The 26,073-nt window shown below is 32.5% G+C and overlaps 1 protein-coding gene and 1 long non-coding RNA gene across 10 annotated transcripts in view; one reads left to right on the top strand and one right to left on the bottom strand.

The window, feature by feature from the left end:
• Positions 1 to 401: 401 nt before the first annotated feature.
• LOC143251828 (major facilitator superfamily domain-containing protein 6-like) overlaps positions 402 to 26,073 on the bottom strand; it is a 50,190-nt gene continuing 24,518 nt past the window's right edge. For 2 of the 9 annotated variants that reach the window (XM_076503075.1, XM_076503069.1), the window contains exons 2-6: positions 11,934 to 11,975; positions 11,155 to 11,270; positions 7,785 to 9,305; positions 1,443 to 1,646; positions 402 to 748 (exon numbers count right to left, since the gene is read on the bottom strand). In XM_076503075.1, the coding sequence (XP_076359190.1) occupies positions 585 to 748; positions 1,443 to 1,646; positions 7,785 to 9,305; positions 11,155 to 11,260 (1,995 nt within the window). In that variant the 5' untranslated portion in view covers positions 11,261 to 11,270; positions 11,934 to 11,975 and the 3' untranslated portion in view covers positions 402 to 584. Of the gene's footprint in view, positions 749 to 1,442; positions 1,647 to 7,784; positions 9,306 to 11,154; positions 11,271 to 11,933; positions 11,976 to 13,529; positions 13,669 to 14,089; positions 14,146 to 14,534; positions 14,708 to 14,777; positions 15,149 to 15,184; positions 15,600 to 26,073 lie in introns of those variants that run through there. The other 7 variants (XM_076503074.1, XM_076503076.1, XM_076503071.1 and 4 more) reach the window with 7 other exon arrangements.
• The window catches only part of LOC143251829 (uncharacterized), a 36,335-nt gene continuing 19,408 nt past the window's right edge, over positions 9,147 to 26,073 (top strand). The window contains exons 1-4 of the long non-coding RNA XR_013028658.1: positions 9,147 to 9,282; positions 11,571 to 11,684; positions 13,578 to 13,721; positions 22,977 to 23,836. This is a non-coding gene — a long non-coding RNA (uncharacterized LOC143251829). The remainder of the gene's footprint in view (positions 9,283 to 11,570; positions 11,685 to 13,577; positions 13,722 to 22,976; positions 23,837 to 26,073) is intronic.

Here is a 26,073-nt window from a genome sequence, read left to right as displayed (position 1 = left end):
GACATAACTGATGACACGAAGTTACAAACACTCTCACGCTAATAACGGACCAGGTTCTGTTTTAAAGTAGTAATATAACTAAATTTTGTAATGACTATGTTTTTCATGACTATGTAAATAACTCGCGAATTTAAGTTCCAAATCAGTTTGATTTTAAATGACAGTGTTCTAACACATTCACCTTTAAGGTGTGAAGTTGAATCACCAGGTGTTTTCCGTCACTCAAAAGTTCATAGAACAGAGTAATTAATTTTTATTGCTTAATCCTTTGTTTGTCTTGAATCAAAACGAGAGACACGAACAACGATTTAAAGGATGTTTTATAAATTGAATTGCTTTAGGTTGTAAAAACAGTATTGACTTCAAAGTCACGATAACTTTGTCGAAGGATGGTTTGAGAGTAGAGCGTAAGAAACATACGTTTATTAACAAATCGTTTCTTCTCGCCATGCAGTAAGTTAACAAGTCACAAATGTTTACCTATTATGATCTAAACATTGTTTACATCAAAAAGATCTAATTAAAACACTCGTTGATGTAAAAATGTATTACGTAAATCAGTTCCACATGTGATGTAAAAGTGTTTAGCTGACAGTTTCCTTTACCATCGTTCTATTATCTTCTTCTTCTTCATCGATATCAGTTAACTCGGGCTGAACAGACAGGGCACCGGAATCCGGACTTGTTGTGATAACATGAGTGTCTCGGAGAGTAGCGGATGTTTGAGTTCCTTTATTTTCATTGTCCTCTGGATACAGTTAAGATATAATTTATTAGATTGTCGAACCACACCTTATAATACATATCCCGTTATTTAACAGTAAAAACACCGTACATGAAAACTGAATTCACCAACATTCTGAGTAATGATGTTGGAAGCAAAGAAACGTTCCTGTTTTATATATGTATATTTTATTCCTTTAAACACGTATTAGGTGAACTTATTTGAAATTTACAGGTTCTGATTTAAGTTATAAACTGAAATAACAAAGTGTGAAGTTAAATTAGGGCTCAACGTTGTAGGCAAACCTATTTCAATAAATATGGAAAAATGAAGTTAAAAGAATCTTTACTGTAAAAACTGTAGAAAAAGTACACTCTTCAACGAATTCGTAATAAAGCTGTTAACATATGACAAACGAGATTCATGAAGAGAGAGATTTATTTATTTTTTACCACGAGTTTGGACTTGTACTAAAGAGCATGCCAGCTACATTTTTATTACCGTTATACCAAAGTTAGAGTTGTTTGGTAGCTGGCATGGCCTAACTGATATTCAAGACATATTATACCAACATGTCTGCTAAAAACAAAGTTTCCACACCCAAGGTGTGTAGCTTTGTCTCTAATAACAAAGAGAACAACCAATATTCAGTATCATAGATATATATAAATAAAATACCTGAATATTCACTATCGCAGATATATATAAATAAAAATACCTGAACGCTCGAAAGCTTTAAGTTCGGTTTCAATCTTTCGCTTCCTTTCTTCTTCGGCTTCTTGGAATCTGCTTAGGAAGCAATAATACAGAATACCATACAGTAGGCCTACTATACCAGCCCCAATTCCGATGTAGCGGAAAGCAAGTCGTGCACCAATTGCATTCATTATATGTCCACCAACAAGACTTCCTACTCCTTTACCTATAACAATATGAATGTTTCTTGAATCTGTATTATGTGCTTTCAGACAGAAACAATGTACAAGCATATTAATTAGCCTCGTATAAATCACAAGAGGATGATTAGTAAATGATCGGACCAACCTTTTATCTGTTAACAATATTTTAAAGATTCTTCCATTGTTAACATTTGAAAATTAAAATTTATTGTACAAGTTATGGACGCCAAACGATCCGTGTCCACTCTATTTAAAACTAAAATACCAATTAGAATAGTATAAAAATAAAAGACAAACTAAATCACAAAGCTAAAATTAGGTTCTGCATAAGAAACACAACCAGCTGAATCAAGATAGTCTTTCCTATTGTGTCTGAAGATAATGAACTGTAGCTATAATCAAACTACAGTTACATCCCGGTTAACACATCATAAAAACAAAAGCTTTAATTTTGATAACTGTAAGTACGACTGGTTACAAAAATGTCGACAACTAATAGATCGTAAATGTTAACCAAATAAATAAAAGCTGAAATCTTCCCCATTATAAACAAATCAAATAAAAAACAGGATATTTAAAACTTTCACTTCCATCTACTTGTATATAATAAACAGATTAGATATGTAAATAATGTGACCTGAAATGATAAAGTTATTTAACATAAAATTCGGATATTTATCAAAAAGTAGTAGTTTTTTATTGAGAAATGTATTTAATGAAATTAAAACAAAGGTGAATCCAAACTAAAATAAAATATCACAATTATTCTAATAATTTTATAACACTTATGCGTATCGTTCCCTGAGAGAACATAAGATAATAGTGTTAAAATTCAGGGTTCGATTCTCTGTGGTAGACAAACAGCTGAACGCAGTAGCTTTGTTCATAAAAACAAATGAAAAACTTCACCTTGAAATTTCCTGCTAGTTGGTGGTTCTCCAAATTCTCTGATTATCAAGTTACAACAGCGTTTCATCCATTTAAATACTGTTAACCACACAACAGTGAAATTAATCATGAATTATCTTCAGTATTCATGCAGCTTAGATAGAATTTACATTAATTGTTTTCTGGTATGTCCATTTAAACAGCAACAAGTTCATTTGACGTCCAAAGTATCCTAAAATTAACTCAATCTCTTTCTTAGTAAAAAAAAAGCCACAGAGAAAGAAATCGAACTCTTGGTCTTAGTAATGTAAATCCGAATCGGAAATTAAAATTATTAAATCTTATATATGAAAAACAGCAACAAAAAACACCACAAAGCTACTTGGGTTTCGGAAATGTATGTTTTCTGGATAAAGTCTAACAAGTAATGTAAAGTATTAATACATGGACACAATGTAATGAATAAACACAGATTCGTTTGACAACTCTGTATCTATTAAATAGTCTTAAGTACCGCATCATATTAAAGTGTGTGTAACCGAACATGTTGCATTGTCATGTCTTACGTATTGTAAGATATGTTAAAACAAGTGTAACCGAATATGATGCAATGTCATAACTTGTAAAATAATAAAGTATGTCTAACCGAATTAGTTGCATTGTCATGTCTTATATACTGTAACATACTAAAGTATGTGTAACTGAACATGTTACATTTTCATGTCATATGTACTAAAACATATTAAAGTATGTGTAACCGACTCTGTTGCATTTTCATGTCGTATATACTGTAACATACTAGAGTATGTGTACTCTAACATGTTACAATCTTACACACTCTAACATACAGTGGAGCGCCGTTAAGCCGCGGTATTTGGGGGGTCAACCTGCTTAACCGCGGCTTAAGTGGTCCGCGGCTTAAACCTTTGTGACTGAAAAGCCGAAGTCGCCAACAGCTCCGCCGAGGAGCCTCATCCGGGCCATTACGTGATCATTATAATATAAATGTATAGACTATTCAGATACAATTGACAAGTGCCGTTTTAACACAAACGTCATACGATGCATGTTTACGTTTGGTACTCATGGGGTAGGAATTTTCCAATATGATATGTTTACTATTAATTCAGAAACTGAAGTGATTTCTATTGGGTTTGTGGCCAATATTTATACAATTCCATAAAAATATCGGATTATCGAATTAAAAATAATATTTTAATTATTGATCACTTTTTTCACGGATTTACCGCGGATTAACTTTAATGAATGGAGAGGTGTGATTCGGTAACAATGGCGGCCTCCATAAAGCTGACAAAGAGAGCGGATAAGGTAGATTAACGGTCGATTTCTATTGTAATATATTTTATTTATTTCCCAAATTAAAGCAAATCCTTTTTTAATACCCCCCTTGAAGTTATAAAGACAAGGAGAGTGTGAGAAACTTTAAAAGCCAGGTAGTAGATTTAATACATCAAACATTTTGGGACAAGACTTGCTACAGCGGATTAAGCGATTTCGCGGTTTACTGGTCCGCGGCTTAATGGCGCTCCACTGTACTAAAGTATTGGTAACCGAACATGTTGCATTGTGTGTTATATACTATAAAATACTAAAGTATGTGTAACCGAACATATTGCATTGTCATGCCTTATATACTGTAACACACTGAAATATATGTAACCGAATATGTCTTCTCATGTTTCATATTCTGTAATATATCAAGTTTTGTGGAACCGACTAAGTGCATTGCCATGCCCTATATACTGAAGCATATTAAAGTATCTGTAACCGAACATGTTGCATTGTCATGTTTTATGTGCTGTAGCATATTAAAGTATCTGTAACCGAACATGTTGCATTGTCATGTTTTATGTACTGTAGCATATTAAAGTATCTGTAACCGAACATGTTGCATTGTCATGTTTTATGTGCTGTAGCATATTAAAATATCTGTAACCGAACTTGTTGCATTGTCATGTTTTATGTGCTGTAGCATATTAAAGTATCTGTAACCGAACATGTTGCATTGTCATGTCTTATGTACTGTAGCATATTAAAATATCTGTAACCGAACTTGTTGCATTGTCTTGTTTTATGTGCTGTAGCATATTAAAGTATCTGTAACCGAACATGTTGCATTGTCATGTCTTATGTACTGTAACATATTAAAGTATCTGTAACCGAACATGTTGCATTGTCATGTTTTATGTGCTGTAGCATATTAAAGTATCTGTAACCGAACATGTTGCATTGTCATGTTTTATGTGCTGTAGCATATTAAAATATCTGTAACCGAACTTGTTGCATTGTCATGTTTTATTTGCTGTAGCATATTAAAATATCTGTAACCGAACTTGTTGCATTGTCATGTTTTATGTGCTGTAGCATATTAAAGTATCTGTAACCGAACATGTTGCATTGTCATGTCTTATGTACTGTAACATATTAAAATATCTGTAACCGAACTTGTTGCATTGTCATGTTTTATGTGCTGTAGCATATTAAAGTATCTGTAACCGAACATGTTGCATTGTCATGTTTTATGTGCTGTAGCATATTAAAATATCTGTAACCGAACTTGTTGCATTGTCATGTTTTATGTGCTGTAGCATATTAAAGTATCTGTAACCGAACATGTTGCATTGTCATGTCTTATGTACTGTAACATATTAAAGTATCTGTAACCGAACATGTTGCATTGTCATGTCTTATGTACTGTAACATATTAAAGTATCTGTAACCGAACATGTTGCATTGTCATGTCTTATGTACTGTAACATATTAAAGTATCTGTAACCGAACATGTTGCATTGTCATGTTTTATGTGCTGTAGCATATTAAAGTATCTGTAACCGAACTTGTTGCATTGTCATGTTTTATGTGCTGTAGCATATTAAAGTATCTGTAACCGAACATGTTGCATTGTCATGTCTTATGTACTGTAGCATATTAAAATATCTGTAACCGAACTTGTTGCATTGTCATGTTTTATGTGCTGTAGCATATTAAAGTATCTGTAACCGAACATGTTGCATTGTCATGTCTTATGTACTGTAACATATTAAAGTATCTGTAACCGAACATGTTGCATTGTCATGTTTTATGTGCTGTAGCATATTAAAATATCTGTAACCGAACATGTTGCATTGTCATGTCTTATGTACTGTAACATATTAAAGTATCTGTAACCGAACATGTTGCATTGTCATGTCTTATGTACTGTAACATATTAAAGTATCTGTAACCGAACATGTTGCATTGTCATGTTTTATGTGCTGTAGCATATTAAAGTATCTGTAACCGAACTTGTTGCATTGTCATGTTTTATGTGCTGTAGCATATTAAAGTATCTGTAACCGAACATGTTGCATTGTCATGTCTTATGTACTGTAGCATATTAAAATATCTGTAACCGAACTTGTTGCATTGTCATGTTTTATGTGCTGTAGCATATTAAAGTATCTGTAACCGAACATGTTGCATTGTCATGTCTTATGTACTGTAACATATTAAAGTATCTGTAACCGAACATGTTGCATTGTCATGTTTTATGTGCTGTAGCATATTAAAGTATCTGTAACCGAACTTGTTGCATTGTCATGTTTTATGTGCTGTAGCATATTAAAGTATCTGTAACCGAACATGTTGCATTGTCATGTCTTATGTACTGTATCATATTAAAATATCTGTAACCGAACTTGTTGCATTGTCATGTTTTATGTGCTGTAGCATATTAAAGTATCTGTAACCGAACATGTTGCATTGTCATGTCTTATGTACTGTAACATATTAAAGTATCTGTAACCGAACATGTTGCATTGTCATGTTTTATGTGCTGTAGCATATTAAAGTATCTGTAACCGAACTTGTTGCATTGTCATGTTTTATGTGCTGTAGCATATTAAAGTATCTGTAACCGAACATGTTGCATTGTCATGTCTTATGTACTGTATCATATTAAAATATCTGTAACCGAACTTGTTGCATTGTCATGTTTTATGTGCTGTAGCATATTAAAGTATCTGTAACCGAACATGTTGCATTGTCATGTCTTATGTACTGTAACATATTAAAGTATCTGTAACCGAACATGTTGCATTGTCATGTCTTATGTACTGTAACATATTAAAGTGTCTGTAACCGAACATGTTGCATTGTCATGTTTTATGTGCTGTAGCATATTAAAGTATCTGTAACCGAACTTGTTGCATTGTCATGTCTCTTATACTCTAACACAGTAAAGTATGTGTAACCGATCATGTTACATTCTCATGTCTTATATACTGTAACATACTAAAGTATATGTAATCAAACAGGTCGCATTCTCATATCTTAGGTACTGTAACACATTAAAGTATGTGTAACCGAAGATGTTGCATTGATATGTCCTATGAACTGTAACATACTAAAATATGTGTAACCAAACATGTTGTATTGTCATGTACTATGTACAGCAACATGTTAAAGTATGAGTAACCGACCATGATTTATTGTCATGTCGTATGCACTGTAATAAAGTATGTGTAACCGAACATGCTGCTGCATTGTCATGTCTTAGGTACTGAAAAATATTAAAATGTGTAACCAAACATGTTGTATTGTCATGTCTTATGTAACTTAACATATTAAAGTATGTGTACCCGAACATATTACATTCTCATGTGTTATGTACTCTAACATATCAAAGGATGTATAAACGAACATATTACATTCTCATGTGTTATGTAGTGTATCGTAGTAAAGTATGTGTAACCGAACATGTATTCTCATGTGTTATATACTGTAACATACAAAGGATGAACAACCGAATATGTATGTATTTGTATATATATAAGACATGATAATACATACAAAGGATTAATAACCGAATATGTATTATCATGTCTTATATGCTCTTAACGTAACAAAGTATGTTTTACCGAACATGTTTCATTTTAGTGTCTTATGTGCTGTAACATTTTAAAATATGTGTATCCGAACATGTTGCATTGTGATGTCTTATGTATTGTAACATACCAAAGTATGTGCATCCGAACTAGTTCCATTGTCATGTCTTATATACTGTAACATATTAAAGTATGTGTAACCGAACATAGTGCATTACCATGCCTAATATACTGTAAGTTAATAAATTATTGGAATAGAATATGTTGCGTTGTCATGTCATATATACTGGAACATAATAAAGTAAGCGTGATTGAATATCTTGCACTGAATACCTCTGCATGTATATTGGAATTAACTCTCTGGTTTCTGGTGAAAGTAAACATTACCTAGCCCGTAGTGAAGACTTCCTACACATCCTTGTACTGTAGCTAGTAGTCCTTTGGGGACAAGAGTTGCACTGTACGTTGAGACGGCACCCCACATGAGGTGATAAGTGAAGGCCTCCATAGCTTCAAATAGAAGACACCACCAAGGGCTGTTGATGTACGAATAACCAATGCAGCGAATACAATATATGAGAAATGCAAAAATCAAGATGTTAACCTTTCCAATTTTCTTAACAAGCCCACTATAGTTATGAAGAAATGGAAGACCAATTATAGCTCCCGTGGTTAAAGTTAGGCCTAGCAAATACTTTGAACTTCCTAGGTCTAGGAGGTACCAAAAAAGGAATGATTCGATGAATCCCCATACCATACCGAGGAACAACACGACGCCTAAGAAAACAACGACCTCTCTGAGATGAAATAGTTTCTTAAAATTCTTCATTACATTTTTTAAAGGCATAGCCATTGGAATGTCCAGAACCCACGTGATCAGTGCTGTCAGCAGGGCAAATCCATTAAATAAGTAAAACGCAGGACAGTAGTCTGGATATCCATTTTTGTTGCTGATTAAATCAATTAGGATGCCACTGATTGGAGAAAATATGGCTGTAGCTAAGATTGTCCAGAAACGTTGTTGCCCATAATGTTCTCTGTATTGTCCTACCATGACCAAAGTTGTAGCATCTAAAAGACTAAAACAGATGGCAAGAAATATCTGAAATAAAACTCTTAAAATGAAGTATACCCACAAAGTTAACATTCTCCTGCCCCTATTAATCTCACATTTCTTGTCACTGAAGATGTGATCTGATATGATTGTTGAGTTATCAGGTACTTCCAGCTCGTCAAACAAGCACCTCAGTGTACAATTATCAGTGTTTTCAAACTCTTGCATAATAATTGGACAAGTTACTTCATGAAACAGCCTGCTGTTCCATTCGACAGCCATGACAGAGTAAATACAAGAGGGTCCTACTGCACTGAAGACTGGTTCTGTGAGATGGACACTGAATGTAAAGTTTTCCGAAAGTGTATTATTCACCTCCACCAGATGGCACACTTGTCCAAGATGGTCGTTGAAACAAAGATCAGCACTGTTCATGGACTCGAGAGCTTTTTCCCAACCTGACGTTCGGCAATCCACCAGACAGTCCACAAAGTGAACAGCTAACGTTGTGTTATAACCAATTCTATCACAAGCTCCATACTCCCAGCACTTGTCGACAATAATCTGGGGAGAACCAAAGTTAGGCCCACACAGAAGGTGAAGAGAAGGTGGTTGTTCATGAGATGGTGGTGCTGGAGGGACGAACAACAAGGCCGTACTGGTTACACTTGTTACAATTAGAGCTATTAGAAGAACAGGTGTGTAGTGACCCATCTTGTCAGCAACTAGACTCGCAAGAGGTGGCCCCACAACTTGAGTTGCTGGTAAGACTGTGTACATCAAGGCTGTTTCTGAAAGTGAAATTCCGATCTGTTTCATGTGAATGGTGAGGTAGGGAAGTAGACAGGCAGCAGCTTCAAAAGAATAAATCAATATAACAGTCAGTTTATAGATATATCACCAGTAACTATTACTAAAAGAAGTACTGACTTTGCTTTAATACCAGAACACCGTCAATAGCTAAATTAAAAATAGGTCGGAATATCGGTATTCTTAATCAAACCAAGTCGTAAATATTTTTTTTTTCATTTTATACTGTTTCTGTGACGACCTAGTATTACCACATTAGAACCTATTAATCTTTATATACAACCACAAAATGTTACAACATTAGAATCTGTTAATATTTGTATACAACCGTAAAATGTTACAACATTAGAACCTGTTATCCTGTTAATGTCACCACATTAAATTTCATCATATGGAAATTCGTTATCTGTTTGTATAACTAAAAATACAATATTAGAACTTGCTGTTTCTAAAACCACAAACAGTTGTCAGAGCATGGATACCTGCTCATCTGCATCTATATATACACCAACATGTTATCATAAATTGTTTTTCCATTCATTCAAAGAATAAATAAAATGTTTGCTCGTTGTTCAAATAATCACTTTATTTTACAGTTTGTTTCTTATACATTTTAACTGTTAGCATATTGATAATCACTTTATTTTACAGTTTGTTTCTTATACATTTTAACTGTTAGCATATTAATAATCACTTTATTTTACAGTTTGTTTCTTATACAAATTAACTGTTAGCATATTAATAATCACTTTATTTTACAGTTTGTTTATTATACATTTTAACTGTTAGCATATTAATAATCACTTTATTTTACATTTTGTTTCTTATACATATTAACTGTTAGCATATTAATAATCACTTTATTTTAGTTTGTTTATTATACATATTAACTGTTAACATATTGATAATCACTTTATTTTACAGTTTGTTTCTTATACATTTTAACTGTTAGCATATTAATAATCACCATTTTACAGTTTATTTCTTATAAATTTTAACTGTTAGCATATTGATAATCACTTTATTTTACAGTTTGTTTCTTATAAATTTTAACTGTTAGCATGTTAATAATCACTTTATTTTACAGTTTGTTTCTTATAAATTTTAACTGTTAGCATGTTAATAATCACTTTATTTTACAGTTTGTTTTTTATACATATTAACTGTTAGCATATTAATAATCACTATTTTACAGTTTGTTTCTTATACATTTTAACTGTTAGCATATTAATAATCACTTTATTTTACAGTTTGTTTCTTATAAATTTTAACTGTTAGCATGTTAATAATCACTTTATTTTACAGTTTGTTTCTTATACATATTAACTGTTAGCATATTAATAATCACTATTTTACAGTTTGTTTTTTATACTTTTTAACTGTTAGCATATTAATAATCACTTTATTTTACAGTTTGTTTCTTATAAATTTTAACTGTTAGCATATTAATAATCACTTTATTTTACAGTTTGTTTCTTATACAATTTAACTGTTAGCATATTAATAATCACCATTTTACAGTTTGTTTCTTATACATTTTAACTGTTAGCATATTAATAATCACTATTTTACAGTTTGTTTCTTATACATTTTAACTGTTAGCATATTAATAATCACTTTATTTTACAGTTTGTTTTTTATACATTTTAACTGTTAGCATATTAATAATCACTATTTTACAGTTTGTTTCTAATACATATTAAGTGATAGCATATTAATAATCACTATTTTACAGTTTGTTTCTTATACATATTAACTGTTAGCACATTACACACTGGAATCACGAGATTTGTTGCAGAATATCTGCTGGTATCTTCTATCATAACAGAAAGAGTAACCAGGAAGTGTGTGAAGAGATCATAAATATAACTAGGAGTATAGACCAGGACTTACCTCCATACCAGCAGAAAAGAATAATCTTCAGGGGTATCAAAGCTCTTTTAGCTTGTTTACGATTAATTCTCACACTGGTGGGTACAGTACACCTATTTTCAGACATAGTTATAGATCTGAAAAATTACATAAATATTTCCAGTTGAAAAATACTGTAGTTAAAATTATCTGTAATAATTTAACTAGACTTTTAAACAAGTAAAGAAGTTTTTTCAGAAATAAAGTAAATATAGAGATGACTAATATTAATCCTTCAAATGCGATGCAAACAAGGTAGTAGGGATAGCACTTACACCGTCCCTACATAAGACCATAGACACACACACTATGGTATAATGTTTACACAAAAATATGATAAATTAAACTCAATAGTGATTCAATATTTATATATATTTGTTCTTTAATACATTGTTTAGGCAGAGGATTCATGATGAAACTTTGTAGAATGGACGGCAACTGCCTGTTGTGGAGACACAGGTGTAGAGGACGACCTTTCGAAAGTCTTCCGACTTTCGTCTTCAAGTTGGCTTGTTCGTTTCATTAATGTATTGCTTGAATAGACGTAGGCAGGTTGTATTTATTTATAGTCAAGTTGTAACACAAACTGTTCTCTTTGTCTCTCTTGCGGAATTAATTATACTTAGCATTAGGAACAACTAATTTCTCTTATAAAACTAAAGTTACGAGTTAATGACACCACTGTTTACGATATGGTTCAGATTTTTTAATTACCATTATTTATTAATAATACTTATAAAATCAGATGTTACACTTCTCACCTCAGTGAAACTGCTAGACGCCACTGTTTTCGTTTTTGACGCCTAATAAAATAGAAGAAGAAAAAAGAACAAGACCTTCAAACTTACTCCTATGATATATACAGACATTGCAAGAACTTTTAACTAAGGCATTAAATATATATATACAGACATTGCAAGAACTTTTAACTAAGGCATTAAATATATATATACAGACATTGCAAGAACTTTTAACTAAGGCATTAAATATATATATACACACTTTACAAGAACTTTTAATTAAGGAATTAAATATATACATCATCACAGATATATATACAGACATCACAAGAACTTTTAACTAAGGCATTAAACATATACATCATCACAGATATATACAGACATCACAAGAACTTTTAACTAAGGCATTAAATAGATATATACAGACATTACAAGAACTTTTAACTAAGGCATTAAACAGATATATACAGACATTACAAGAACTTTTAACTAAGGCATTAAATAGACATATACACACTTTACAAGAACTTTTAATTAAGTAATTAAATATATACATCATCACAGATATATATACAGACATTACAAGAACTTTAAACTAAGGCATTAAATAGATATATACAGACATTACAAGAACTTTAAACTAAGGCATTAAATAGATATATACAGACATTACAAGAACTTTAAACTAAGGCATTAAATAGATATATACAGACATTACAAGAACTTTTAACTAAGGCATTAAATATATATATATACAGACATTACAAGAACTTTTAACTATGGCATTAAATAGATATATACAGACATTACAAGAACTTTAAACTAAGGCATTAAATAGATATATACAGACATTACAAGAACTTTTAACTAAGGCAGTAAATATATATATATAGACATTACAAGAACTTTTAACTGAATCATTACATAGATATTTACAGACATTACAAGAACTTTTAACTAAGATCTAATTACAGTTTAGTTAGTGCTGAAAAGTTAATAGTCAAAGATCTAATTATAGTTTTATTGGTTGTCAGATGTTATTAGTTAAAGACCTAATTACAGTATAGTTAGTGTTGAAAAGTTAATAGTCAAAGATCTAATTACAGTTTAGTTAGTGTTGAAAAGTTAATAGTCAAAGATCTAATTACAGTTTAGTTAGTGTTGAAAAGTTAATAGTCAAAGATCTAATTACAGTTTTGTTGGTGTCAGATGTTATTGGTTAAAGACTTAATTACAGTTTAGTTATTGTTGAAATGTTGCTAGTTAAATATTTAATTAATGTTTATTTAGTGGTTCAGATGTTACCTCTTAAAGGTCTAATTACAGTTTAGTTAGTGGTTGAGATGTTACTAGTTAAAGATCTAATTACAGTTTAGTTAGTGGTTCAGATGTTACTAGTTAAATGTGTAATTACAATGTAGTTAGTTATTGAGATGGTACTAATTAAAATGTAATTAAATATTAGTTGTTGTTAAGATGATAGTAGTTAAAGATCTAATTAAAAAAATTAATTACTTTTTACTTGTTCCTAGTTAAAAATCTAACTTCTGTTTAGTTGGTGTTAAGATGTTCCTACTTTAAAATCTAATTAAAGTTCTGTTATTGTTGATATTTTACTTTTGAAAGATTCTTTGTTTTTGAAACCAGCCATCTCTAATTTAACAGTGGAAGAAAGACAGCTAGTCATCACCACCTACTGTCAACTCTTTTACTAATGAATAGCGGATTTGAACCTGTGACCCTCAGATTACGAGTCGAATGCCTTAACCCACCTGGTCATGCTGGGCCTTTTCAAAGATTTAAGTCAAGGTTGGCATGTTTTTAGTCAAAGACCTAATTTAAAAAAGCATTAAAATATTAGCAGACAAAGATCTAGTTAAAGTTCAGATGGGTTTCATATGTTACGAGTCAATCATGAAATTAATTTTTATTGATTTCTAGACATTGTGATTGGGGTAGGATTAACTTCACATATTTATGAGAGTACAATATTTAACAATACTAATAATGTGAATACCAGGAAATCTGGAATGACACCTAGTTTTATCTGTCATGCAGCTGAGAAAACATATTTAACAATACTAATAATGTGAGTCCCCGGAAATCTGTAGGACAATGAGATTTAGCCGTCAACCATCTGAGAAAACAATATTTAACAATATTAAATTTGTGAGTACCTGGAAATCTGTAATGAAACCCTGTTTGAACGGTCTCCCATCTAAGAGAAAAATATTGAACAATAGTAAAGACGCGAGACCCTGAAAATCTGAATGACAGCCACTTTTAACCATAACCCAAATAAAGGAACAATGTTTAACAATACTAATAAGGTGAGTTCCTGGAAATCTGGAATGAAAAACAGTTTTAACCGTCATCCAACTGAGAGAACAATATTTAACAATACTAATGATGTGAGTCTCTGAACATCTGAAATGAAACACAGTATTAACTGTCACCCACCTGAGAGAACAATATTTAACAATACTAATGAAGTAAGTCTCTGGACATCTAAAATGAAACACACTATTAACTGTCACCCACCTGAGAGAACAATATTTAACAATACTAATGATGTGAGTCTCTGAACATCTGAAATGAAACACAGTATTAACTGTCACCCACCTGAAAGAACAATATTTAACAATACTAATGATGTGAGTCTCTGAACATCTGAAATGAAACACAGTATTAACTGTCACCCACCTGAAAGAACAATATTTAACAATACTAATGAAGTGAGTCTCTGGACATCGAAAATGAAACACACTATTAACTATCATCCACCTGAGAGAATAATATTTAACAATACAAACAATACAAGTCCCTGGAAATCTGGAATAACATCCAGTTTTAACCATCACTCACCTGAGAAAAAATATTTAACAATACAATTAACAAAGTGAGTCCCTCAAAAGCTGGAATGATATTCAGTTCTTAACGTCACTCACCTGAAAGAACAATATTTAATAATACAAATGACGTTACTTAAGGGAAATCTGGAATGACTACCAGTTTCAACTGTCACTCGACTGAGAGAAAAATATTTAACAATACTAATAATGTAAGTTCCTGGAAATCTGAAATGACATCCAGTTTAAACTGTCATTCACTAGCGATAACAATATTCAAGAATACTAATAATGTGCGTCCCTGCTTATATGGTATGAAATCCAGATTTAGCCGTCACCCACCTAGGAGAATAATATTTAAAAGCACTAATGACCTGACTCCGTTGAAAAGTGCAATAAAACCGAGTTATAATTTTCACTCACCTGGATAAAAATATTTAATAATAGTAACACTAGGATTCCCTGGAAATCATTAATGACACCTAGTTTTAATCGTCATCCTTCTGAGAGAACAACTTTTAAATATACTAATAATAAGAGTCTGTGAAAATCTAAAATGACACCCAGTTTTAATAGTCACTCAACAGAAATAAAAATATTAACAATACTAATAATGTGAGCCCAAGGAAAGCTGGAATGACACCCAGTTTTAACCGTCACTCACATGAGGGAACAATATTTAGCAACACGAATAATGATGTCACTGGAAGTCTGGAATGAGGCCTATTTTTAAGTGTCACTAAGCTCAGACAACAATATTTAACAATACTAATAATGTCCCTCGAAATCTGGAATGACATCGAGTTCTAACTGTCACCCACCAGAAAGAACAATATTTAACAATACTAATGATTTGAGTCTCTGGAGATGTAGAACAACACCCAGTTTTAACCGTCACTCACATGAGGGAACAATATTTAACAACACGAATAATGGATGTCGCTGGAAGTATGGAATGAGGCCTATTTTTAAGTGTCACTAAACTCAGACAAAAATATTTAACAATACTAATAATGTCCCTCGAAATCTGGAATGACATCGAGTTCTAACTGTCACCCACCAGAAAGAACAATATTTAACAATACTAATAATGTGAGTTACTGGAAACCTGGAATGACATCCAGTTTTAACTGTCACTCTTCTGAGAGAAAAATATTTAACAATACTAATGACGTGAATCTCTGGAAATCTACAATGGCATCTAGTCTTAACTGTTACCCACCTGAGAGAACAATATTTAACAATACTAATAATCCCCCTCGAAATTTGGAATGACATCGAGTTTTAACTATCACCCACCAGACAGAACAATATTTAATAATACTAATAATGTGAGTTACTGGAAATCTGGAATGACATCCAGTTTTAAACGTAACCCACCTGAGAGAACAATATTTAACATAACTAATGACGTCACTCCCTGTAAATCCGGAATGACACAGTTTTAATTGTTACTCACATGACAGAACAATATTTAACAATATTAATAAGGTGAGTCCCTGTAAATCTGAAATTACACCTAGTTTTACACGTCATCCACCTGAGAGCACAATATTTAACAATCTTAATATAATCCTACAAACAAATACACAGTTTTCTGTTTGTCTCACTAATACATAAATTTTTCAGCCTGTACATCAACTGTACAAACACGTGAACAGTTTTCTGATTGTCTCACTAATATACAAGAAGTGTACCTTCAACTTTATCCATATTTCCTACAAAAGAGTGTACAGTTGTTTACCTGTCTCACTAACATATAACAACTGTATCCACATTTTCTACAAATAACTACATAGTTGTCTGTCTGTGTCACTAATATATAACAACTGTACCAGTGGCGGTGCCAAGGGGGGCTTGGAGGGGCTTGAGCCCCCCAATGAGCCATGCTTCCCTCAGCCCTTCCAATATTGTTACCTATATATATTCATAAAATATGGAAAACACAATCGTCGTTGTTGCTTAACAATTAACATCAAAAAGACATAGATCTGTAGAATTCAACGTCTTCATTAAAACGGAAGTATGTGTCATGCATCCCATAGCACCGTACTGAATGCACTGAAACTCATGCGCTGTATTGCTGCTCTCTGTGTAATGCCATTCTATCTTAGCTTTGACGAAGATTAGACAACCACGTTGATTTCCTAAACCACGTTGACAACCCTAAAGCGCCTTGTGGAGGGGAACAATGTCCACAGAGCCACTGAATCAAAGGGCCTGTGCATTCTCCAAGATCAGCAGTTCTTAACCATTCTAGTGGCCATAGAAAAACTACTGCTGATGACAAAACAGCTATCAGACCACCTCCAGTCACCTGACCTGCAGCTGGCCTCTGCAAAGGACCTAGTACAATTTGTCATCTCTTGGTCTCTCAAAAATTAGAAATGAAGCAGCATGGAAAGACTTGGAAGAGTCTGCTGAGAATATAGGTAAGAAAGTGAGAATACGCACTGTAACAGTGCATCAAGGTGGACAGAAATCTTCCTCCAGACACCTGGACGAATTCATAATCACACATCTAGTACTGGCCAAAGAGCTGAACCAACATCAGATGCCAGGAGACACACCTTCTATGCCATCATAAACAGGATGCTCAACGAGCTGAATAGAAGATTCTCCTTTGATGTCTGCAGTGTTCTGATGGGTGCAACTGCATTGAACCCCAAACACTCCACATTTCTGGACAAACAAGCACTCTTAGGAATGGTAGCAAACTATGGTGTGGCAGAGGATGACCTCGCAGTGGAGGTCCACCAGTTGAACTGGCTAATTGCCAGGAAGAAAGACAAGTATCCCCACCATTGGAGCTTGCAACCATGCTGAAGCCATACAAGGATGCCTTCATGGATTTTCACAAACTTGTATGCATCACTGTGACCATGTTTGTCACTTCAGCTGCCTGTGAGAGAAGTTTCTCATGTCTGAAGCTTCTCAAGACATAGTTGCCCAACAGCAATGGTAACAACAGCACCAGCAACCTTGCTGTCATATCAGTAAACTCCAGGAGGGCAAAACAACTCGATATTGATACTGTTATAGACACATTTGCTGCCAATCACCAGAACAGGCGCATTGTTTTGAAGTAATATTGACTATAAACACAACATGATGAAAGATAGTTAGCCTGATAGTGACCTTACTTTTCCTCAGAGTGTATTAACTTCACATGGGATAATTCGTTTCTGCTATGTAAACTGTGTCTTTATGTTAGATTTCTTTTGATTTGTAGCTTTACTCTTAATGGTATATTAAATGTTCAATCTAAGCTAATCTTGATTTTCTTTATGTATTACCTTGGGTGGAATTTAGGTGAGCTTCCTCTTTTACATATACGCATATTTTCATAAACAGATTATTTTTAATTTCTAATAATGAATTATTAATCAGAGTATGAGTTTCCAATGAAAACTGCATGGAAAACGCAGTTCCAAATAGCACACCTTTCTGTAATGTACCTTGGTATTTACATTATTATAATTTACCATCTATACTTCATATTGATGGCATTTTGGGAAGCCCCTCCACAGTTTACCTCAAACCCCCCTCAGCCCCCCAACGAAAATATCTTGGCGCCTCCACTGAACTGTACGTTCAACTGTATCTACATTTTCAAAAAACTACACAGTTGGCAACTTCTCTCTCTAATATACAATTGTCCTTTCAGTCTGTACATTCAACTATATCCACATTTTTTACGTACAAGTATCCAGTTCTTTTACCAATATATAACAACTTTTACAGTCTGTACATTGAAATGTATCCACATTTGCTACAAACAAGGATACAGTTGTTTCACTAGTATATAATAACTTTCTCAGTCTGTACCTTCAAATTTCCATATTTCCTAGAAAGAGTCACACAGTTGTCTCTTTGTGTTACTAATATACAACAGGTGTACATTTAACTATATTCACATTTCCTACAAACAAGTATACAGTTTTATGCTTGTCTTATTAATATATAACTGTACATTCAACTGTAACCATATTTCTTGCAAACAAATAAACAGTTTTATGCTTGTCTAACTAATATATAACAACTGTACATTCAACTGTATCCATATTTCTCACAAACAAATAAACAGTTTTCTGCTTGTCTAACTAATATATAACAACTGTACATTCAACTGTATCACATTTCTTACAAACAAATAAACAGTTTTCCGCTTGTCTAACTAATATATAGCAACTGTACATTCAACTGTATCCACATTTCTTACAAACAAATAAACAGTTTTATGCTTGTCTAACTAATATATAACAATGGTACATTCAACTGTATCCATATTTCTTACAAACATATAAACAGTTTTCTGCTTGTCTAACAAATATATAACAACTGTACATTCAACTATATCCACATTTCTTACAAACAAATAAACAGTTTTCTGCTTGTCTAACTAATATATAACAACTGTACATTCAACTGTATCCATATTTCTTACAAACAAATAAACAGTTTTCTGCTTATCCAACTAATATATAACAACTGTACATTTAACTGTATCCACATTTTTTACAAACAAATAAACAGTTTTATGCTTGTCTAACTAATATATAACAACTGTACATTCAACTGTATCCATATTTCTTACAAACAAATAAACAGTTTTCTGCTTGTCTAATTAATTAAAACAACTGTACCTTCAACGGTATCCACATTTCTTACAAACAAATAAACAGTTTTCTGCTTGTCTAACTAATATATAACAACTGTACATTCAACTGTATCCACATTTCTTACAAACAAATAAACAGTTTTCTGCTTGTCTAACTAATATATAACAACTGTACATTCAACTGTATGCATATTTCCTGAAACATCATTAGCTACGCACTATTTAGATATGAATCAGCCTAACATTGTTAATGAAGTTTTGTGGTAAACCACAAGGAACATGGACAAATTCTGAAGGAACATTTTATAAATCATTTTATGATTTATTTTCAAATGATTCGATTACTTGAATAACAACAGTGGGAGGGAATGTGTTTTATTCACGAAACTGAAATCTAGGTTTTTCGTTATCTTTTTTTGGAACAATCGATGTTGAATCTTGTGATATAATTTATTCAAACAGCACAGATTATTATAACGTGGTTTTTGTATTGGTCATGAAGAGAGCTACAAGGAACATGATGTCTCTGTGTGAAAGCCTGTGTTTATCTTTTTAATAAGAACATTTGAAAAGTATAGTTTTTCACCAACATCTTGAATTCCATGTTTTGATTTATTTGCTTTAGATGAGAGAATAATTCATGCATAAGGAAGGTTTAGGATATCGAAGAGGCTAAATGTATCATCAACATATTGAAACGATAAAAATGTTTATAAAGTTTATATCTTATCCTGATAATATTGGCAGGTACTGGAAGTAGAGAATCTACCATTCTTAAGCCTTTGGTTAGGATATAATTAACAATTTAGATTTAGAGATATGATAGCAATGATAAAAAATTTTTTTATGGTGTCCATCTTTAGACGAAACCAAGGATTAGAGTCTTTTGGCAATATTCCAGTGCAGCATTCATCACTTCAAAGACGGTGCTTTGAATCAACAGATTTGTTTTTATTTTACATCAGATGTGACTAATTGAACAATGTGACAATATTCTTGGAGGTTTTTATAAAGATTTCAGATTTCTTTAGGAAAAAGGAAACACGAGAAACATGTTTACAAAACATTCAAGCGAGGAAGTTTCCTAGATTGTCAGTTTTTAACATCGAAACAATAGAACGTGAAGAGAAATGAGACTCGTGAGTTCGAGGAGAGTATAATTTTGAGAAATGAGACTCGTGAGTTCGAGGAGACTATAACTTTGAGAAATGAGACTCGTGAGTTCGAGGAGACTATAATTTTGAGAAATGAGACTCGTGAGTTCGAGGAGACTATAATTTTGAGAAGTAGAGAAGAAATTCATATGAAGAGTAGAAAATGGGGAAGTTTTAAAATTCCTTTTGATTGGAATGGATTTAGTTAGTTTTTATTTCTTAACGGTTTATTTGCTATTCAATCCATGGTAACAACAGCATTACCTTTGTTCGATTTCACTTTTACAGAAAGGTTTGATTTCAGCAGTTTAGGTGTGTCGTGAAGAAACGAGGTACGTGAACGAAAACCATAAAAATGTGTAATTTTATCTTCATGAATAGTTTCGGGGAACTTGTAATATTAGTTCTGAATTTAAAGTAACATGACAAAAGGCAATTCTCATTGATTAACTAATATAATTTTAAATGGCTTATTTTCAAGCAAAGCTTTCTAATTCTTTATGGAATTCAAGTGTACGGAAAGTTCTGGGTGAAATAACATAATTGAAGATATTATCAGTAGATTACTGGTAAGATGTTTGTTGTTGTTTTCTGAATTTCACACAAAGCTACTCGAGGGCTGTCTGTGCTAGCCGTCCCTAATGTAGTAGTGTAACACTAGAGGGAAGGCAGCTAGTCATTACTACCCACCGCCAACTCTTGGGCTACTCTTTTACCAACGAATAGTGGGATTGACCGTCACATTATAACGCCCTCACGGCTGAAAGGGCGAGCATGTTTGGCGCGACGGGGATGCGAACCCTCGACCCTCAGATTACGAGTCGCACACCTCAACACGCTTGGTCATGCCGGGCCCTACTGGTAAGATTAAAAACGACATGTTTTTATAAAGTAGTGACAATGAAATAAGCCTGTTTATTTAAATATCTGCATTTTGTGGATGTACCCCTTTTAGTCTTTCATGTTTCTTAGAATGTTACTTTCTTAACTCATGCATTATCATTAACCAGTCGGGTTTATAATAAGTTAATAGTGGATATCGATGTTTTTAGGAAACATCTTTGTTTAACAGTCTAGTTTCCACGGATGAAGGTATTGTAAAGTTATTACTATTTTGTTTAACAGTCTAGTTTCCACGGATGAAGGTATTGTAATGTTATTACTATTTTGTTTAACAGTCTAGTTTCCACGGATGAAGGTATTGTAATGTTATTACTATTTTGTTTAACAGTCTAGTTTCCACGGATGAAGGTATTGTAAAGTTATTACTATTTTGTTTAACAGTCTAGTTTCCACGGATGAAGGTATTGTAAAGTCATTACTATTTTGTTTAACAGTCTAGTTTCCACGGATGAAGGTATTGTAATGTTATTACTATTTTGTTTAACAGTCTAGTTTCCACGGATGAAGGTTTTGTAATGTTATTACTATTTTGTTTAACAGTCTAGTTTCCACGGATGAAGGTATTGTAAAGTTATTACTATTTTGTTTAACAGTCTAGTTTCCACGGATGAAGGTATTGTAATGTTATTACTATTTTGTTTAACAGTCTAGTTTCCACGGATGAAGGTATTGTAAAGTTATTACTATTTTGTTTAACAGTCTAGTTTCCACGGATGAAGGTATTGTAAAGTTATTACTATTTTGTTTAACAGTCTAGTTTCCACGGATGAAGGTATTGTAAAGTTATTACTATTTTGTTTAACAGTCTAGTTTCCACGGATGAAGGTATTGTAAAGTTATTACTATTTTGTTTAACAGTCTAGTTTCCACGGATGAAGGTATTGTAAAGTTATTACTATTTTGTTTAACAGTCTAGTTTCCACGGATGAAGGTATTGTAATGTTATTACTATTTTGTTTAACAGTCTAGTTTCCACGGATGAAGGTATTGTAAAGTTATTACTATTTTGTTTAACAGTCTAGTTTCCACGGATGAAGGTATTGTAATGTTATTACTATTTTGTTTAACAGTCTAGTTTCCACGGATGAAGGTATTGTAAAGTTATTACTATTTTGTTTAACAGTCTAGTTTCCACGGATGAAGGTATTGTAAAGTTATTACTATTTTGTTTAACAGTCTAGTTTCCACGGATGAAGGTATTGTAATGTTATTACTATTTTGTTTAACAGTCTAGTTTCCACGGATGAAGGTATTGTAAAGTTATTACTATTTTGTTTAACAGTCTAGTTTCCACGGATGAAGGTATTGTAAAGTTATTACTATTTTGTTTAACAGTCTAGTTTCCACGGATAAAGGTATTGTAAAGTTATTACTATTTTGTTTAACAGTCTAGTTTCCACGGATGAAGGTATTGTAAAGTTATTACTATTTTGTTTAACAGTCTAGTCTCCACGGATGAAGGTATTGTAAAGTTATTACTATTTTGTCGAAAATTTAAACATCGGGCATTAATATTTTTTACCAAAATATTACATAGTTTCATCGGTGGAAACCTTCGCCGTGTGAGTGACGAAGAAGAAGAAATGCGAGCTAGCTAGCTCATTGTGATAAGATAGTAAGATGGTCCAGCCCACATAGAAGATTCAATAAGATAGTAAGATGGTCCAGCCCACATAGAAGATTCAATAAGATAGTAAGATGGTCCAGCACACATAGAAGATTCAATAAGATAGTAAGATGGTCCAGCCCACATAGAAGATTAAATAAGATAGTAAGATGGTCCAGCCCACATAGAAGATTCAATAAGATAGTAAGATGGTCCAGCCCACATAGAAGATTCAATAAGATAGTAAGATGGTCCAGCCCACATAGAAGATTCAATAAGATAGTAAGATGGTCCAGCCCACATAGAAGATTAAATAAGATAGTAAGATGGTCCAGCACACATAGAAGATTCAATAAGATAGTAAGATGGTCCAGCACACATAGAAGATTAAATAAGATAGTAAGATGGTCCAGCCCACATAGAAGATTCAATAAGATAGTAAGATGGTCCAGCACACATAGAAGATTAAATAAGATAGTAAGATGGTCCAGCCCACATAGAAGATTCAATAAGATAGTAAGATGGTCCAGCCCACATAGGAGATTCAATAAGATAGTAAGATGGTCCAGCACACATAGAAGATTAAACAAGATAGTATGATGGTCCAGTCCATATAGAAGATTCAATAAGATAGTAAGATGGTCCAGCACATATAGAAGATTCAATAAGATAGTAAGATGGTCCAGCCCACATAGAAGATTCAATAAGATAGTAAGATGATCCAGCACATATAGAAGATTCAATAAGATAGTAAGATGGTCCAGCCCATATAGAAGATTCAATATTGATTTGTAAGTTTTATAATTTTTTATATAGAACATTATTAGTAATAACTATTATTATAAATTGTGTTATTGGTTCTATAATAGATTTATTTGCACTAAACAGAAACTCTGTGGATTAATCTTGTTGACAAATATAATAAATTTAATATATATCAATATTTATTTAACTTCTAAATTTAGCTCAGTTTCTGGCCATTCAGTTACAGTTACCATGCTACGTAACTAAAACATTGTGTATTATTATCACCAAATTTTCATGCATCACGTTACTGATTACTTGGCAAAATCAGATCGGAATGATTTTGTAAAACATTTTGTAATGCTGAGTCAGCATTATTTCTCTTAAACCCGCATGTAATTTCAGCAAACGCGTAAGTGATGATGTAAGACAATATATTATATGGATGGGGTAAAAGAAAAATAACATGCACTATACTGTACGATTTATATAGTTAAAATACGGTTGTAGAAACCTACATACGGGAACCAATTGTTCAGTGGATTCGCATCATATGAACAGAAAAGTTTTCGTTCCGTTCTGTGGTATAATAACAAGTGGCAGATTTGATCTCTGAATTTATTCCTATTTCTATAGTAACAGGATCTTATAGTGTAACAATAAGTGGCAGATTTGATCTTTGTTTTTATTCCTGTTTCTATAGTAACAGGATCCTGTAGTGTAATAATAAGAGGTAGAATTGATCTTTGTTTTTATTCCTGTTCCTATAGCAACAGGATGGAATAGCATAACAATAAGTAGTACAGTTGGTCTTTGTTTTTATTCCTATTTCTCTAGTAACAGGATCCTATAGTGTAAAAACAAGTGATAGAGTTGATTTGGTTTTTATTTCACACTCTTTAGTGACAGGATCCTGGAGTGTACCAATAAGTGGTATATTTAAACTTTGTTTTTATTCTTGTCTCTGTAGTAACACTATTATATAGTGTAACAATGTGTGGTAGAGTTGATCTTTGCTTTTATTTCTTTTTCTATAGTAATGATCTTTGCTTTTATTCCTATTTATATAGTAACAGGATCCTATAATGTAACAATAAAGTGATAGAGTTCATATTTGTTTTATTCCTGTTTCTGTAATAACAGGACCCTGTAGTGTAACAATAAAGTGATAGATTTCATATTTGTTTTATTCCTGTTTCTGTAATAACAGGATCCTGTAGTGTAACAATAAGTTGTAGAGTAAGCCTTTGTTTTTATTTCTGTTTCTATAGTAACAGGATCCTGTAGTGTAACAGTAAGTCCCGATGTTGATATTTGTTTTTATTCTTGTTTCTATAGTAACAGGATCCTGTAGTGTAACAATTAGTCCCGAAGTTTATATTTGTTTTTATTCTTGTTTCTATAGTAACAGGATCCTGTAGTGCAACAGTAAGTCCCGAAGTTGATATTTGTTTTTATTCTTGTTTTTATAGTAACAGGATCCTGTAGTGTAACAGTAAGTCCCGAAGTTGATATTTGTTTTTATTCTTGTTTCTATAGTAACAGGATCCTGTAGTGTAACAGTAAGTCCCGAAGTTGAAATTGTTTTTATTCTTGTTTCTATAGTAACAGGATCCTGTAGTGTAACAGTAAGTCCCGAAGTTGATATTTGTTTTTATTTCTGTTTCTATAGTAACAGGATCCTGTAGTGTAACAGTAAGCCCCGAAGTTGATATTTGTTTTTATTCTTGTTTCTATAGTAACAGGATCCTGTAGTGTAACAATTAGTCCCGAAGTTGATATTTGTTTTTATTCTTGTTTCTATAGTAACAGGATCCTGTAGTGTAACAGTAAGTCCCGAAGTTGATATTTGTTTTTATTCTTGTTTCTATAGTAACAGGATCCTGTAGTGTAACAATAAGTCCCGAAGTTGATATTTGTTTTTATTCCTGTTTCTATAGCAACAGGATTCTGTAGTGTAACAATAAGTAGCGGAGTTGATATTTGTTTTTGTTCCTGTTTTTATAGTAACAGGATCCTTTAGTGTAAGAATAAGTCGTATACTTGATATTTGTTTCTGTACTAACAGGATCCTATAGTGTAACAATAAGTAGTAGAGTAAGCTTTTGTTTTTATTTCTGTTTCTATAGTAACAGGATCTTGTAGTGTAGCAATAAATGTTAGTTTTTTTTTCTGTTTTTATACTCAACTGATCCTACAATGCAACAATAAGTGTAGAATTGATCTTTGTTAAACGTGTATATCGTAAGTGATGGATAAGCGTGTTAAGAAATACTAAATATTA

The sequence above is a fragment of the Tachypleus tridentatus genome, chromosome 6 (assembly GCF_004210375.1).
Source record: "Tachypleus tridentatus isolate NWPU-2018 chromosome 6, ASM421037v1, whole genome shotgun sequence".
NCBI classification, from domain to species: Eukaryota; Metazoa; Arthropoda; class Merostomata; order Xiphosura; family Limulidae; genus Tachypleus; species Tachypleus tridentatus.
Note: the sequence above shows the minus strand (reverse complement) of the source record. Positions and strands in the feature narration are given on the sequence as shown.